Source organism: Oncorhynchus kisutch, linkage group LG26, assembly GCF_002021735.2.
Source record: "Oncorhynchus kisutch isolate 150728-3 linkage group LG26, Okis_V2, whole genome shotgun sequence".
In the NCBI taxonomy this organism is placed as follows: Eukaryota; Metazoa; Chordata; class Actinopteri; order Salmoniformes; family Salmonidae; genus Oncorhynchus; species Oncorhynchus kisutch.
In genome coordinates this window covers 19,397,467-19,413,676 of record NC_034199.2, presented here as the reverse complement: position 1 = coordinate 19,413,676, position 16,210 = coordinate 19,397,467, and the positions used below count along the sequence as shown (strand labels likewise).

The 16,210-nt window shown below is 41.2% G+C and overlaps 1 protein-coding gene across 1 annotated transcript in view; it reads right to left on the bottom strand.

Moving 5' to 3' along the window:
• mao (monoamine oxidase) overlaps window positions 1-14,223 on the bottom strand; it is a 63,314-nt gene extending 49,091 nt beyond the window's left edge. Inside the window, exon 1 of the mRNA XM_031805692.1 lies at window positions 14,105-14,223. Within this exon, the coding sequence (XP_031661552.1) occupies window positions 14,105-14,156 (52 nt within the window). The 5' untranslated portion in view covers window positions 14,157-14,223. The remainder of the gene's footprint in view (window positions 1-14,104) is intronic.
• Window positions 14,224-16,210: the final 1,987 nt, after the last annotated feature.

Genomic DNA, 16,210 nt, shown 5'->3' with positions numbered 1-16,210 from the left:
CGTATACCACAAACCCCGAGGGTGCTTTAATGCTTAATCATAGCAGTCAAACGAGCTAAATCGACATCCGTTAATGGAAAATGATCTGCCGATTTTAATAAGAGCAAATTATATTTTCTCTTGCGACATATTCCAATTAGTTTATTAAGTCATGTCATAGTTCATAATAACTATTATTTTGGTGAAAACCAAATTTTGCTTCTAACGTAGTTACAAGTTAAGTCGATATTCCTTCTTAATTGGCTCAATACAATTATGGAAAATGTGTTTATTGTATAAATACGGTAACTCCTCTCTAGACCGCCTCTACTCCACACACAGAGATGCGTACAAAGCTCTCCCTTGCCCTCCATTTGGCAAATCTAACCATAACTCTATCCTCCTGATTCCTGCTTACAAGCAAAAATTAAAGCAGGAAGCACCAGTGACTCTATAAAAAAAGTCTATAAAAAAGTGGTCAGAGGAAGCAGATGCTAAACTACAGAACTGTTTTGCTAGCACAGACTGGAATATGTTCCGGGATTCTTCCGATGGCATTGAGGACACCACATCAGTCACTGGCTTTATTAAGAAGTGCATCGAGGACGTTGTCCCCACAGTGACTGTACGTATATACCCCAACCAGAAGCCATGTATAACAGGCAACATTCTCACTGAGCTAAAGGGTAGAGCTGCCTCTTTCAAGGAGCGGGACTCTAACCCGGAAGCTTATAAGAGATCCTGCTATGCCCTCAGACAGACCATCAAACAGGCAAAGCGTCAATACAGGACTAAGATCGAATCGCACTATACCGGCTCCGATGCTTGTCGGATGTGGCAGGGCTTGCAAACTATTACAGACCACAAAGGGAAGCGCAGCCGAGAGCTGCCCAGTGACACGAGCCTTCCAGACGAGCTAAATAACTTCTATGCTCGCTTCAAGTTACAATAACATTCCAGTAAAAAAAGACTAATTCACAGCATCAACTTGCCATTAAGTTACTGGTATATCCACAATAACCTCTAATCTATACAGACCAGCTCATCACTGACACACTCTCTTACAACCTCTTAAGAACAGTCAGTACCAAAGGAAATGCTCTACTTTTATTAGCATAACCATCAAACAATTAAACGGCTACAACACTTCGACTGACGGTTGGCATAAATACACATATATTTGACCACGCCCCAAAATATGATAATGACACCACCAGTACATTGCCCCCACCTATCAAAGCACAGATACATTATATTCAAAATATTGGGTAGAAAAATATCCTATTATACCTAACAGGTACTGAACTGTACCATGTGAGTTCATATGTGTTCCTGTGAAGTGTACCTTTGACCTTTTTGTACCCCCAGGTAGCAACACTGTTCCCTAACCATCCCCTTATATTTATTTTATTTTTCGTGTTGATTTCTCTTTTTTGTAATCTATTATTATTTAAAAAATGTTTTAACATTGTATGAATAAGTGTGAACCTGGCGGCTCTGCAAAAACATTGACGCACTCCCAACCAAGAAGATGCAAGTTGAAATCCCCAAAGTGTTAATGTATACCAGGGATGAAGTGCTGGAAGCACATCATGTTTTTGATTTAACTGACCTGGATGACCAGGTGTGTTGGATTTAGGCAATCACTGAACTGATCAACTGGCTCAGCTGGTCAGGTGTGGGGCCTAGTCTGAACAAAATCCTGCAGTACCGATGGCACTCCAGGAACAGGGTTGCCTACCCCTGATGTATACTCTATGTCAAGTGTCCTTGAGCACTGGTAGTTTTATGTTGATGTTATATTGGTGGTGATTATTGGACAATTATTGACTTGATTCTGGGCAGCTTTTAGCAAAGTGCAGAAATGCATTAAGTCCGTGGCCAAATCTTTTTCATGCTCGAAGATCTGGTGTTATAGCTGCACTGTAAGCAGGATGTTTCAGGTTGTTAGTGACCAAGAGGTTTTTATTTCAAATCCCAAGTGTTGTTACAGTACAAAATTACAGTTTACACTAATTGAAATCAGAATACAACAGCATACTGTCATTTTATAGAAATAACACCAAGTAGTATATTAGTATATATCTACTTTATTTTACTGCAACGTCAGGCAAAGTCTTACGTCCGTCGTTGAATGAATGAGACCAAAGCGCAGCGTGGAAACTGTTCATGATATTTAATACTGAAACACCGACAAAACAACAAAATATAAACAAGCGGAAAGTTCTGCAGGGATAGACAGCTACTGCGCAAAAACAAGATCCCACAAACTAGGGTGGAAAACAGGCTGCCCAAGTATGATTCCCAATCAGAGACAACGATAGACAGCTGCCTCTGATTGGGAACCATACCCGGCCAACAAAGAAATAGAAAACTAGAATGCCCACCCAAATCACATCCTGACCTAACCAAATAGAGAAATAAAAGGCTCTCTAAGGTCAGGGCGTGACACAAAGTGCAGAAATGTATTTTTGCCAATTTCCATTACACCAGCAGACCTGGTGGTGCAGTAGGAACTTCAGGTAGTTAGTAACCAGGAGGTTGATTCCCAAGTATCAGCATACTGTCTATTAACACCTGTATTTAGCTGTAAAAACACAGTAACTAGTTCTATATTTATCATATTTTCACCGTAACTAGACAGAACCTGCAGGGGACCATGACTGTTTAAATTTAATTAACGTCAATTATGCCTTTCAAAGTAAAATATTCTAAATTACATTTGACACCTGGGTTTTCACATGTTGTCACGTGTAGTTTTATGTCATCATATGTTGCTTCACATGTTATCACGTTATCACATTAACTTCCCATTAAATCAAATGTGATTTCATGAGGTCACACGTGATCATGTGTTCACATGTGAAATTCATAAGGTTTTTCCGTAAGGGAGGGGTTGACTAAACAGATCCAAGACAGGGCTAGACATAAGACCATAGAAGTTGCTACGGCATTGTCTTACAAGGGCCACTCATGCAAATGCACAAATGCACACTGGAATACTTGCAACTGCTTACAGTTTGACACTTGTTTTCTTTTAACCTGGCAGGATTACTAAAGGCAGCCAGCTGTGTGTGTGTGTGTGTGTGTGTGTGTGTGTGTGTGTGTGTGTGTGTGTGTGTGTGTGTGTGTGTGTGTGTGTGTGTGTGTGTGTGTGTGTGTGTGTGTGTGTGTGTGTGTGTGTGTGTGTGTGTGTGTGTGTGTGTGTGTGTTCGTGTGAACCTCAAAACATGTCAAAAGAGTAAGATGAGACTATTCTATCTCCCAGATAACGTGGAATGTTCTTTCCCTGGGCTCTGCCAACACAGAACAGCGACACAAAACAAAAATCCAATACCAAGAACACAACAAGAGGACATTCTGCCACTGTCCTTAGGCCCTAAAATGCTGTGTATCGATCCAGCAGAGTGGAGACATTTACAAGACGTAAGGGCTCAGACAGTGATTGCCTTTTCAGATCTATCAAACAAAGCAGCTGTATCGAAAAGCAATTATAAGGAGAGATGTGTGAAATTGCACGTTAAACAGGTCATGTCCGCAGGGTGGTGAGAGATTGAGAGAGAGAAAGTGGGAGGGAGACAGAGAGAGAGAGAGAGGAGGAGGCAGATGGGAAGAGATGAGGACGATGGGAAGAGACAAGAAAGGGAGGGAGTGTGTGAGAGAAAGAGGGAGGGAGAGAAAGGGAGAGTCAGAGAGAGACTGATGGAGAGAGAGAGAGAGAGAGGGAGAGAGAGGAGCCTATTTTCCCTACATTCTTAGGAAAAGGGTTCCAAAAGGGTCCTTTGCAGAGGGATAAGGTTCTACAAAGCTGAATAAATTCATCTGAATAAATATTCTTCATAAGGCAAATGATTCTACTTAGAACCTTTAACATCCTAAGAACCATTTTTTGAAGAATGGGTTCCTAAATGATCCTTTGGAAGGAAATAATGATTAGTTGGAAGGCAAGAAGTGTTGATTCAGAAGTAACCCCCCCACCCCCAGCATGCTCTATTGCAGGTTGATTTTCAGAATATTTTTTTTCAATATTTGTGTTTTTGCATGTACATTGACTGGTTGATTATTCTTATGCTACACAAAGATAAATAACAAAGCTACGTTTAAAAAAAAAACCTAATACAATCTGTTAGACGTACCGTATGCACCGTTACTAAGATTTCCAGTTTAGATGATTTATGTCATCTAAGTAATCAATCTTCCCTACCCTGGCAGTCATTTTGAAGGAAAACAGTTGTGGGTGATTAAGAGCCCCAATTGTTAGATATCCTTACTCTGACTGGATCCCAATAGGAAATACACATCACTTTGCAAGCATAATGGGACTTGCAGGCTTGATGTGGCCAGGTATTTCCTAACACCACTGTGTTAGGGTATAACTAGCCCGTCAAAGAATGGCCTTATGATATATGTAATGTATACTGTCCTACAAAGGCAAAACGCAGTAACTACACTTTTGGTAGAAATTGAGTTAAAACTGAAATCAGTTGACAAAGTGTACTGGTTCAATTATGTTCCGTTTCAGACAAAATGGAGTTTGAAATTTGCATTAACTACAAAATCCAAGTAAAAACTGAGGCAAACAGCAATAACTGAAGTTACTGCACTTTGGCTTTGATCCACCTTGTTGTGACAGCAGTTACCCGCTTTGCCATACAAAGAGGCAAAAGAGCAGTAACCTCGCAAACAGTGAAACGGAGAAAAATGGCTTTAAAGTTGATTGGCTCTCCATCCAAATATGTTGTAGACACGTGATAATGTATTATCTTACTATTAAGTAAATGTCTATGCATATCAACCATGACCACTGATTTGACCTATGACCACCTAAGTAAAAACAATGGCCATACAATGTCAAATAAGAAAAAAACACAAGAAAGTTGGATGAAGACATTTATCACTTCAACCGAAGTCGGCTCCTCTCCTTGTTCGGGCGGCGTTCGGCGGTCGACGTCACCGGCCTTCTAGCCATCGCCGCTCCACCTTTCATTTTCCATTTGTTTAGTCTTGTTTCCCCGCACACCTGGTTTACATTCCCTAATCACACTACATATATATACCCTCTGTTCCCCCCCATGTCTTTGTGTGGGATTGTTTTGTTACGTGTTTTGTGTGACGCGCCCGGCTGGGTTTTCCCCGGGTACCGTGTTAAACACAAATTATGTTTAATTGTTAAACATTTGCTTCATTGTGACTGTTGTCACGCTTTTCACTTTTGTCATTGGCTGGAGGTTTTTTGACACAATTGCCTCCGTCTGTTGTTGCTTCTGCCAAATAAAGTGTGCACCTGATCACTAACTCTCTGCTCTCCTGCACCTGACTTCTATACCAGTAGCGCACAACCTGACATACATTGTAGAAACTGCACAAAGTTTTAAGTATAAACATTCTGCTTGATGAAATAGTCCTTACCTTATGGTTGAAAAAAATGCTTGAGGGTTACTACAATACAACATTAAAAACATGAAAATATAACTACACATAATCAGTAAATACAGTTGAAATGTAGTTAGAACTCACACATAAAACAGAAAACCAACAAGAAAGTTGGATAAACACATTTAGATTGAAGATACTGCACTTTGCCTTTGCATTACCAATATAGTTGTTTAAGGTCATACAAAGGCAGAGTGCAGAATCTGTATTTTAGGGGTCATAGGTCAAATCAGTGGTCATGGTTGATATGCAAAGGCCATGGTTGATATATATCAGTGCATTATCACTTATCTACCTGCAAAATATTTGGCTGATTAGCAAAAAAAAAACGAGTTACCGAGTAGTTACTGCGTTTTGGCTTTGAGGTAATAATTTTAAAGGATAATAAGGCTGACAGAACTGTTCAGAGAGTTCTAGGAAGAACCCTTCAAAGATAAAATATCTGCTGTATGAATAGTGTGTAGATTGTATTTTTGTTGTCTCTTGGTCTTTCCAATATATAACTCTTATTTAATGTTTTATTTTGAATTTAACGTAATATCATATGTTGTTCTTGTCTATAACCGTTTTGTACTTTTTGTTTATCATGTATTTGTATGTTTTATGTGGACACCAGGAAGAGTAGCTGCTGCATGTGTGGTAGCTAATGGGGATCCTAATAAACTAAACTAAACCGGGGAAAAGGATTCAACCTTACTGTGTTTGGTCCTTGATGTATTGGTGTACTTTTTCCCCTGCCAGAGGTGCATGATTTGATCATCGATCAGATCAATCAATCAATCTATCAATTAATCACAATGAATCATCTTAGTATTAGAGTCCCTGCAGTACTCTTGAACCTCTCCCACAGCTTGACTGCCATTATCTAACATCCCGTTATATAACAACAAAGAGCTCATATGTCAGTGTGGACTCATCAACCACCCTATCTATAATATTCCCTCTGTCTTTCCAGCTGTGCAAGCAAGAAAAGCTATCAATTAACTTATATCATTAGATATATCGGTAGTGTATGTGCTCTACTTTATTTACCTGCTACATATTAATGTTTGCGATGTTTCTTCGAGGCTTCAGCTGTGTCTCTCTCACCCTGGAAATAATGGCAGCTATGGATTTGAATAGCTCTCTATCTCTCTCTCTCTCTCTGATGTTTGTCAGAGTGATGAGAACACCTGAAATGACTGTATACCGGCACACAGAACACTGTGCCCTCTTTAGAGAGGTAGTCAAGTGTGATCAAACGCACATTCTTTAGTAGGTAGGTATAAAACACATAGAGCCTGCGCTTATAATCTCCAGGAAGTGTACCACACCCATATTTATAGACATAAGACAAGCACTAAGTTCATGATGGCGCCGGTGGGTAGGGCTGCCGTCTTATTGGCCCTCAACCAATCATGCTATTTTGTTTGTTTTTTGGCGTTGTTCGTAACTTGTTTTGTACATAATGTTGCTGCTACCGTCTCCTATGACTGAAAAGAGCTTCTAAACATCAGAACTGGGATTGGAGTATTTTATGATAAGCTGTATTCTTCAATGAGTCAGACACGAGGGATATACTGTTGACACAAGACCAGGCCCTGATCCCTGTGATTCCCTGGAGAAGGAAACGATGATTCAGTGTGAGGACCAGGCGACGAGTGGCTAACCTGCCCTTGCCCTCCGTTCTGCTAGCTAACGTTCAATTGACAGAAAATAAATGGGACGAACTGAAAGAAAGTATATCCTACCAACGGGACATTAAAAACTGTAATATTTTATGCTTCACCGAGTCGTGGATGTTGTATTCACATGTGACAAATAAAATGTAATTTGATTTGATTTGCTTTGAATTAAGTTGGTCTTTACATATTTAAGTTTTCATTTTTATGAAAGACTGTAACACCAGGAAATCAGCTCCAAGTGATTTTAATTCAGGAAATCTGTTCTCAAGTATTTCCACACATAATAGAGAGACACGTGATCGTATAGAAATGTCAGCAAGATTTGAAATTATGTTTTAGTCAAATATTATATGTTTGGGCTTCTTGCGGTCAATTTGCAGTCTACAAATGATTTGTAATTATGTTCCGGCCCCCCGACCAGCTGCTCAAGAAAAAAATCGTCCCGCAGCTGAATCTAGTTGATGATCCCTTCTATACGCCCTGAAGCCCCTGAACATGTTCTGCAAAATCCTTTGCATAAACAGTACTGTAGCTACAATACTGTAGATAATCCTAACCCACAGCTGTTTTATCTTGTGTTCCACAACACATTGACTGCAGGGCTCTCTGCCTCCGCTAACACTAATACAAAAGGCAAGCTGGAGTTGGCTGGCTGAAGGCCTTTGGAAACATCTACTGAGTCTTGACCCAGAATTTCTATTGAGCGTGATGCAATTACACAGCCACTTAACTTTTACACCAATGTTCCAGGGGAAAGGTTCAGGAGAAGGGGAATCCAGCTGCTTTCTATAAATATCTGGCCCTCAGTCAACAGCCCAGTCAAACCAAGCCTGCTTCCAAATCGTTAAGCAGTGTATGTCAAAGCATTGTGCCGATACCTGTATTACTTTATCAGAAGCATGTGATCAATGACATCCGAAGCTTCATTTAGTCAAACAACCAACTTTTTGATTTGGTATTGGTTTCAGTAGAAGACAAAAAAGGCTATGGCGTGTGGGACATCGTCTATAATAATTTGGCTGGTCTAAATTATTTTCACCAGCAGGTGCCACTAGTGTACACTGTTGATCAAATCCTTGAGTAATTAACCTATTTGACACAATTGTCTGGAAAGTCCCAATGCTTCAGAAAGCTCTCTTTCTCCATCACTAGTTAATAGTGGACAGAACAAACAGGTTATTTCTGACCCAGCCAGTTGGGTCACTTAGTTAGGTTAATGACCTGGAGGCATGGTTTTTAGTAGGGGCTTGGCTTTCCGATAGTTATTTTTGGCCACCCATGAGAGTAGACGTCACTCCGGTTAATCTGTTTTGTTGTATTGTCAACAAATGTTACGGTTGAGCACTGACACTTTTGTAGCTTCATGTGGTGTATACAAGTTGAGTTCCTCAAGTGCCTATGTGTATCCCAATGTTTCAATAGTTACCACTTTGTTATTGTATTTAAATAATGATGTTATTAATTGCATATTATAATATTGACTTGTAAATCAAAAACAATTCTAAAAATCAACCTGCAATAAAGCATGCTGGGAAATATGATAATGATGAGTGTAGTTTTGGTTTAACACTGGTTACTAACACCAACACCGGGGTTATTTTACACCAATGAGTGTTAATTTAACACCTACAGAGTTAATTTAACACCAGCATCAACACTATAAATGTCTCTCTCTCTGGTTTGGTAACAGTCTCTGTTAAATGTTCTCTACACTCTCAGAATTAGTGATGAACCCTAGAGATCCTCAAGGAACCCCTGGAGTTCCTCAGGGAACCATTGCTAGTCAATGGTTCATATTTGCACATTCAGTTAGTTGAGGGGTTCTTCGAGGAACCTTCAATGTTTCAATGTATCAACATTGAGGTTGAACACTGACAGTTTTGTAGCTACAATGAGGCTAACAGAGGTGTCTGAGCTCTTCAAGAGCCTATGCATATCCCAAAGTTGGAATAGTTACTACTTTATTCCTCTTGCTGCTCTGTAATTATTAGAATAATAAAACGATTTGTAGTGTATGAACTTAACATGATGAACAGGAATTAAATGTATGCTAAAGGCAGAAATAACTGTCTGATAGCCATGTCTCCGGTCTGATAGGCTGCCCCCTCTACAATATATGATCAAAAAGGTAAACATGTGAATCCCTCCCATCACAGGGGTTCTTCTGAGACCATTTTTGGGGGGGTTCCTTGATGAGCCCTTTTGAACTGGAAAGGTTCCGCCTGTGTGGCAACCCAAAAGGTTCTTCCAGGCGACAGGTAGCCTAGTGGTTAGAGTATTGGGTCAGAAACCAAAATGTTGCTTGTTCAAATACCTGAGGTGCAAGGTGCAAATATGACGATGTGCCCTTGAACAAGGCACTTAACCCTAATTTGCTCCAGGGGTACCGTACTACTACGACCCTGTAAAACAACACATTTCACCTCACCTATCCAGTGCTGCTGCTAGCGCCCCTGGGGGCCAAGGGGCTGGTGGCTGCATGGTGAATTGCAGAGGACAATTTTCAGCCAGAAGAGAACACAGCTCTCCACTGCTCGGTACTTAAGGAGAAGCACTTTGACTAGAGACAGTGATTGTAATAAGTGGGCCTCATTGTCACCTTCTAAAGGGCAACAGCACAGACAAACAGAGATATTTCAACCTTGTCCTAGTGTAACTGTAGGAGAGAGAGAGAGAGAGAGAGAGAGAGAGAGAGAGAGAGAGAGAGAGAGAGAGAGAGAGAAAGAAAGAGAACAAGAGAAAGAAAGAGAGAGGAGCAAAGTGTGACACACTATGATTCATATGTAAACCTGCAGAGACATACTTTTATAAATACAAAGGAGTAATTAAGAAATATGTATTTCGCTATCGCAGAATAATTTTCTCTATTATTCTGTCTATTGTTGAATTTATATTGCAGAGGTGGTGGATATGCTTAAGACAATGCTGAGTTTACCTATAAGGTTTGGGTTTGCAGGCAATATCTTAATGCTATGTATGTTTTCCAGGCTGTATCACAATCAGCCGTGATTGGGAGTCCCATAGGGCGGCGTACAATTGGCCCAGCATCGTCTGGATTAGGGTGTGGCCAGGGTAGGCCGTCATTGGAAATAAGAATTTGTTCTTAGCTGACTTGCTTAGTTAAATAAAGGTTCAATACAAAATAAAATAAATAAATTCAACATCAAGTGATGAAAACTCTATTCAACTTCAATTCAACCCTGAGACAACCCTCTCTATGGAGCCCTCTACTGAACCCTCTCTATGGAGCCCTCTCTATGGAGCCCTCTACTGAACCCTCTCTATGGAGCCCTCTACTGAACCCTCTCTATGGAGCCCTCTACTGAACCCTCTCTATGGAGCCCTCTACTGAACCCTCTCTATGGAGCCCTCTACTGAACCCTCTCTGCGGAACCCTCTCTGCGGAATTCTCATTTATTAATCATAGTCATTCACAGACAGGCCAAAATACCTCTCTGAAACTACATTTAACCGCGTAACTGATACATTAGGCTATGGACATATGATTACACTGGATTTGAAACGACATGTGATTCACTAACAGGAACATTGGCGTAGCAGCTGATCAGCTGGTTTTAATCCAGATATTTAACATGGTCTGTCCTATTAGTAGTTGAGCTCTTTATTGACTGTCTGCCAGCACTGACTGGCCTCAATCAATGTTACCCCAAACTCGGGTTAAACACAGGTTCCAATTGTCGAAAGCTGTAATAGCCCTGTGTAACACTTCCTCAAACAAGACATTTGACACCTCTTGTTCTGTCTCCAAAAATAAAAGAGTTTACTAACTATTTATTACTCGCCACTCAGCTTCTAAAACTGTAGAAATAAAAATAGGTTCAACCTAGCCAAGTCTGGAGTTCAGACATAGAAGGCAACCGTGGCGGTTAATGCCGTTTCAGTTGAGGAAGGACACAACATTTTTTTCATGAACATGGCCTTATTTCTATTACAGCATTTTGGATGACTGTCATTCATATCCATTAACCCAGTTAAATGTAACACGCGATTGGTTTAGGCTACTACATGATACTCTCACTTTCCCTATACCCATCATGAGGTTGCTACAACCTAGCCTATGAATGAAAGTTTACAACATAGGTGCACACAGGCCGAGAGAAACATTTGAGGTGACAGACAGGGACACATGGACAGACAGTGATACATTCAATACCGCCTTTCACACTCTTGCCTGCATATAGTGTGTAATCCTTAGTCCAATAGTTGCAAACAAGAGTTTCTATTGGACAAATTCAGGTATGTTTATGCCCGTTTGGTTGCGTTTATTTCTGTTTAAGAAACGTTTTTCAACAGAATCGGATGAATGAATACATCACTGATCACGCGTAAATATAATTCACATTCATAGCTGCCAAATTGGATTCCTACTCTCCTCCTCTCACCTTTTCCCTTTGCTTGTAGACTTCAATGCACAACACATCAGCTGTTTGTGACCAGGCGAAAACACCTTTCTAAGCCAAACCATATCATAACCGCTACACACAGCCTACATTGTTGTCACCCGCTACAATCATGCAGTAACTTTACAGTGTACAGTCAGTAAGGGTCTGTAGTGACGCCTCTAACACTGAGATGCAGTGCCTTAGACCGCTGCGCCTCTCGGGAGCCCCTATCTAGCTTTTTCTTGCTTCTACATCATTTTGGAATAAATTAATTTGTTCAAAACTGTTCAACTTTCTCTCTCTTTGATTCAACTACTCACCACATTTCATGCACTGCAGTGCTTATGCTTTCAGTACTAGATTCATTCTCTGATCCTTTGATTGGGTGGACAACATGTCAGTTCAAGCTGCAAGAGCTCTGATAGGTTGGAGGACATTCTCTGGAAGTTGTCGTAATTACTGTGTAAGTCTATGGAAGGGGGTGAGAACCATGAGCCTCCTACGTTTTGTATTGAAGTCAATGTACCCAGAGGATGACAGAAGATAGCTGTCCTCTGGCTACACCATGCTGCTACCCTACAGAGTGCTGTTGAGGCTACTGTAGACCTTCATTTCAAAACAGTGTGTTTTAATCAATTATTTGGTGATGTGATTATATTTAGTGTAGTTTTATCTTAATAAAAGGATAACTTTTAAAATGTTTTACAATAAAACAATTGTTTTATTGTAAAACACCCCTTCCTCCTTCCTCCTCTGAGGAGCCTCCACTGGAGGGCACATTATTACAGACATTGATTCAGCCATAGCATACAGTAAGCATTATTTTCCACAATTTCATTGGCAACAATATTTGAATGCTCTAATCCAACATATTCCATGTGGGAGGAGATATACTTTCTCCAGCTGCATAGAGAATGTGAAAAATCGGTCACAAGGCACATCGACTATGGCTGACCCTGTAATACAACACATTTCATTGCACCTAGGTGACAATAAAAATATATATTATATTCATGTCACGGGCAGGACCTGAACCCTGTTTTCCCACAAGAGAAAACAACTTCTTAACCATTTTACCAAGAGAAAATTCCCTGTTGGGCTGAAGTTGCAGTGATTTTAAAGTCGCAGGTACCTCATCATGAAACCGTGAGCCTGACTCACATCCACTACAAAAATATAACTAATATTGCTGCTACTGTATTCTATATGCAATCCCTATTTAAGTGGATGCTTACTCATAGCATTGATGCTTATAAGGCAGACTTGATTTTTATTGGGACTGTACAGCCCTCTATGAGGCTACACCCATACAGCTATTTACACACAGCAAATGCCACACCACCAGCTAGCCATATGCATTATGTGGGGTTAGAGTCATCACACAGTCAGACTTTCAAATCAGGACACAGCTTATGTGTGAGATGAGATTAAATCTTGATCAGCAACACAAATGACATCTAAGGCAATGACAAATCAAGCAAACTGTAACTGCTAGTTGTGTGAAATGCTGACATGACATACAGGTGTTGCATACAGGTGTAGGATCTTAATTTGACCAGTTTCTCACAGCAGGAAATGTATCCTGAAGCAAAAGGAAATGTGCATTATTGTATGGATTATAATGAATGAAAATGTGTATAGGGGTTGATGCATTTCTTTTGTTAGCGCAAATCAAGTCTGAGAATTTAAAATAAAAATTACAAACTTTTGAAGCATTTTAAACCACCTTTCAGTTCTCAATGTCATGCAATTCAGCATTGAAAAAAGGGTCAAGTTTAAATTTGCTCCACCTGAGCCAGTGTAAACACAGGCCAGAGACCACTATAACACACCAAATGCGTCTGATGGATCATTTTCGTGTTATTCTATGTCTCTTAAAGGGAAAGTAATCCAAAAACGTATTGAAAGTCATCCGATTACGTTACGTAGTTTGGGAGTGATGTTACTGATTACAATTTTGGACATGTAACACGTAACTGTAATAGATTACATTTCGAAAGTAACTTACCAACCCTGTATAAGGTAAAATAAGGCTTTTAAAGTTTGTGACTGTGATGTGGGGAATTAGGCTACAGCAACACAAGTCGGGAAGTCAAATGTCATATAGCCTATACTGCATGTTCATCATATGAAGTGCATGACAGCAAAGAATAGCAGGAACAAAGATGTTCCAGTTGTTAAATTGTAACCACTGTTGTTATGATATTAAAGCAATATGGTGCAACATGTTGCATTTGGACACTCCTACTATAAAGCCACATGTTATCAGTCGATGCAGCTTCACGGAAGAGACTATCTTACAAGCAAACAAACGCAGATGAACTGAAACTGTACAGTAAGTCCGTATTGATTAAGAATAACGCGTATTCAATCATTGCCAATGTAGGCTATATGCATCTACAATAACAGCGCACATTTATTGTCTGACTTATGGGCTACAGTGTTGCACATTTGTGCTGCAACAGTTGGCCACTTACATAAAGCGATGTGGCTGCTATTCTTACAATATCATATCACCCCGAGTTCCTATCGATTCCCTCCCTCGCAGTCTATTTTAATATTCCCAGCAGTCTATTTACTAACTGCAGTAAATTGTTTGGAAGCTTCCCTTTAAATTGCATGTACCTGATATTCCTCCGCCGATCACAATAACGTCGTATGCGTTCGGTGCTGTCATGGTGTTGTTTTGCCGGTCTCTCTTTCTCTCTCTGTACGTCCGCTGCCTGCGATTCGCTCGCCTCGCTCGGTGCTGGACGCCAGGCGAACAGAGGATCGCATCTGTATTAAAAGCGGGGGAGACAAGCCCACTTGAGCCGACTCCGCCTACGGGTTGCAGCCTAGCCTGCTCTGCATGATTTTATTCTGATGTCAGGGGTGAGAGAGGGACCACACATGCTCTTTGTCCTATAACGACACCTGCTCCAATTGGCTAGACCTACTGTAGTATATAATTTGGACATTATATACTGAGATTAGCTAGTGTGATTGCATGCTTAGTAGCAATGTGTTGTTTTGCAATCCTGCACATGTAGCCACTAATCCTGTAAAACAAGATTACAGTTACAGTATGCATGATACAGTATCAGGTGTTGACGTGTTGCAGTATCAAGTTATGGAGGGTCAGTTTAAGGTTTTTCACTTGTGACCAGACATTGGTCAATGGTCATTACAGAAAGGCTAACATTATATATGAGTTATTATGCATGGAAAAGTCATGACTAGTCTTCATGACTGAACATGATAGCAATTAGATAGCAAAGCATGAGCTAAGTTAAGTTACGTGTGATACATTTATTAGTTGTTATTCATACTGTAAACCATAGGCTATATAGGCCTAAGTCTGTCCGTATAAATCTATTTACAATTTGGATTTAGTCATTTATGTTGCCCCCTTGTGGAAATATTTGGTCATCAAAACACGGAATAAACGGCCCTTTTCACTCTCTGATTATGAGCCTTTTACACTGCCATGGGGTCCAAAACAACCTCCAGCTAACTGAGCCCCTTTCTCTAGCCCTGGCCCAGCCCTTTCTCTAGCCCTGGCCCAGCCCTTTCTCTAGCCCTGGCCCATCCCTGGCCCATCCCTTTCTCTAGCTCTGGCCCATCCCTGGCCCATCCCTTTCTCTAGCTCTGGCCCAGCCCTTTCTCTAGCCCTGGCCCAGCCCTTTCTCTAGCCCTGGCCCATCCCTTTCTCTAGCCCTGGCCCATCCCTTTCTCTAGCCCTGGCCCAGCCCTTTCTCTAGCCCTGGCCCATCCCTTTCTCTAGCTCTGGCCCAGCCCTTTCTCTAGCCCTACCCCATTCCTGGCCCATCCCTTTCTCTAGCTCTTGCCCAGCCCTTTCTCTAGCCCTGGCCCAGCCCTGGCCCATCCCTTTCTCTAGCCCTGGCCCAGCCCTTTCTCTAGCCCTGGCCCAGGCCTGGCCCAGCCCTTTCTCTAGCCCTGGCCCATCCCTTTCTCTAGCCCTGGCCCAGGCCTGGCCCAGCCCTTTCTCTAGCCCTGGCCCAGGCCTGGCCCAGCCCTGGCCCATCCCTGGCCCATCCCTTTCTCTAGCCCTGGCCCATCCCTTTCTCTAGCCCTGGCCCAGCCCTTTCTCTAGCCCTGGCCCAGACCTTTCTCTAGCCCTGGCCCAGCCCTTTCTCTAGCCCTGGACCCTCAGTGACTGTAGATCTCTTGGGTAACTTGTGGAGGTGTCTGGGGACCTTGACCTACTGCTATACTAGCCTTTCATGGGGGATAACAATGAGCATGTTGTGCAGTATAGAGAAGTGTAGTGTAGAATATAGAGAGTGCGTAGGCAGAGATCTGTGTCCTTAGCGAGTGTCCAGTACAGTGTAGTATATGATCCACAATGGGTATATTGTGGTTAATCATATAATCTGAGTTAGATCCCACATGGCTTAAGCTAGTAAAGTGCCATGCTGCACAGCAAATTCTCCAGTGTTAGAATCAACATTGAAAGAGTGGGATCATATACACACTGGAACCAGTGTTAACACTTTGTATTCAGGATAACACGTTAATTGTTTTACCACATTTTTTACAATATTACTTTAGTGCCTTGTTGAAAACAGGATGCATGTTTTGGAATGTTTTCACTCTGTCAATTAAGTTGGTATTGTGTAGTAACTACAATGTTGTTGATCCATCCTAATTTTTCTCTTTTACAGCCATTAAACTCTGTAACTGTTTTAAAGTCACCATTGGCCTCATGGTTAAATCACTGAGCAGTTT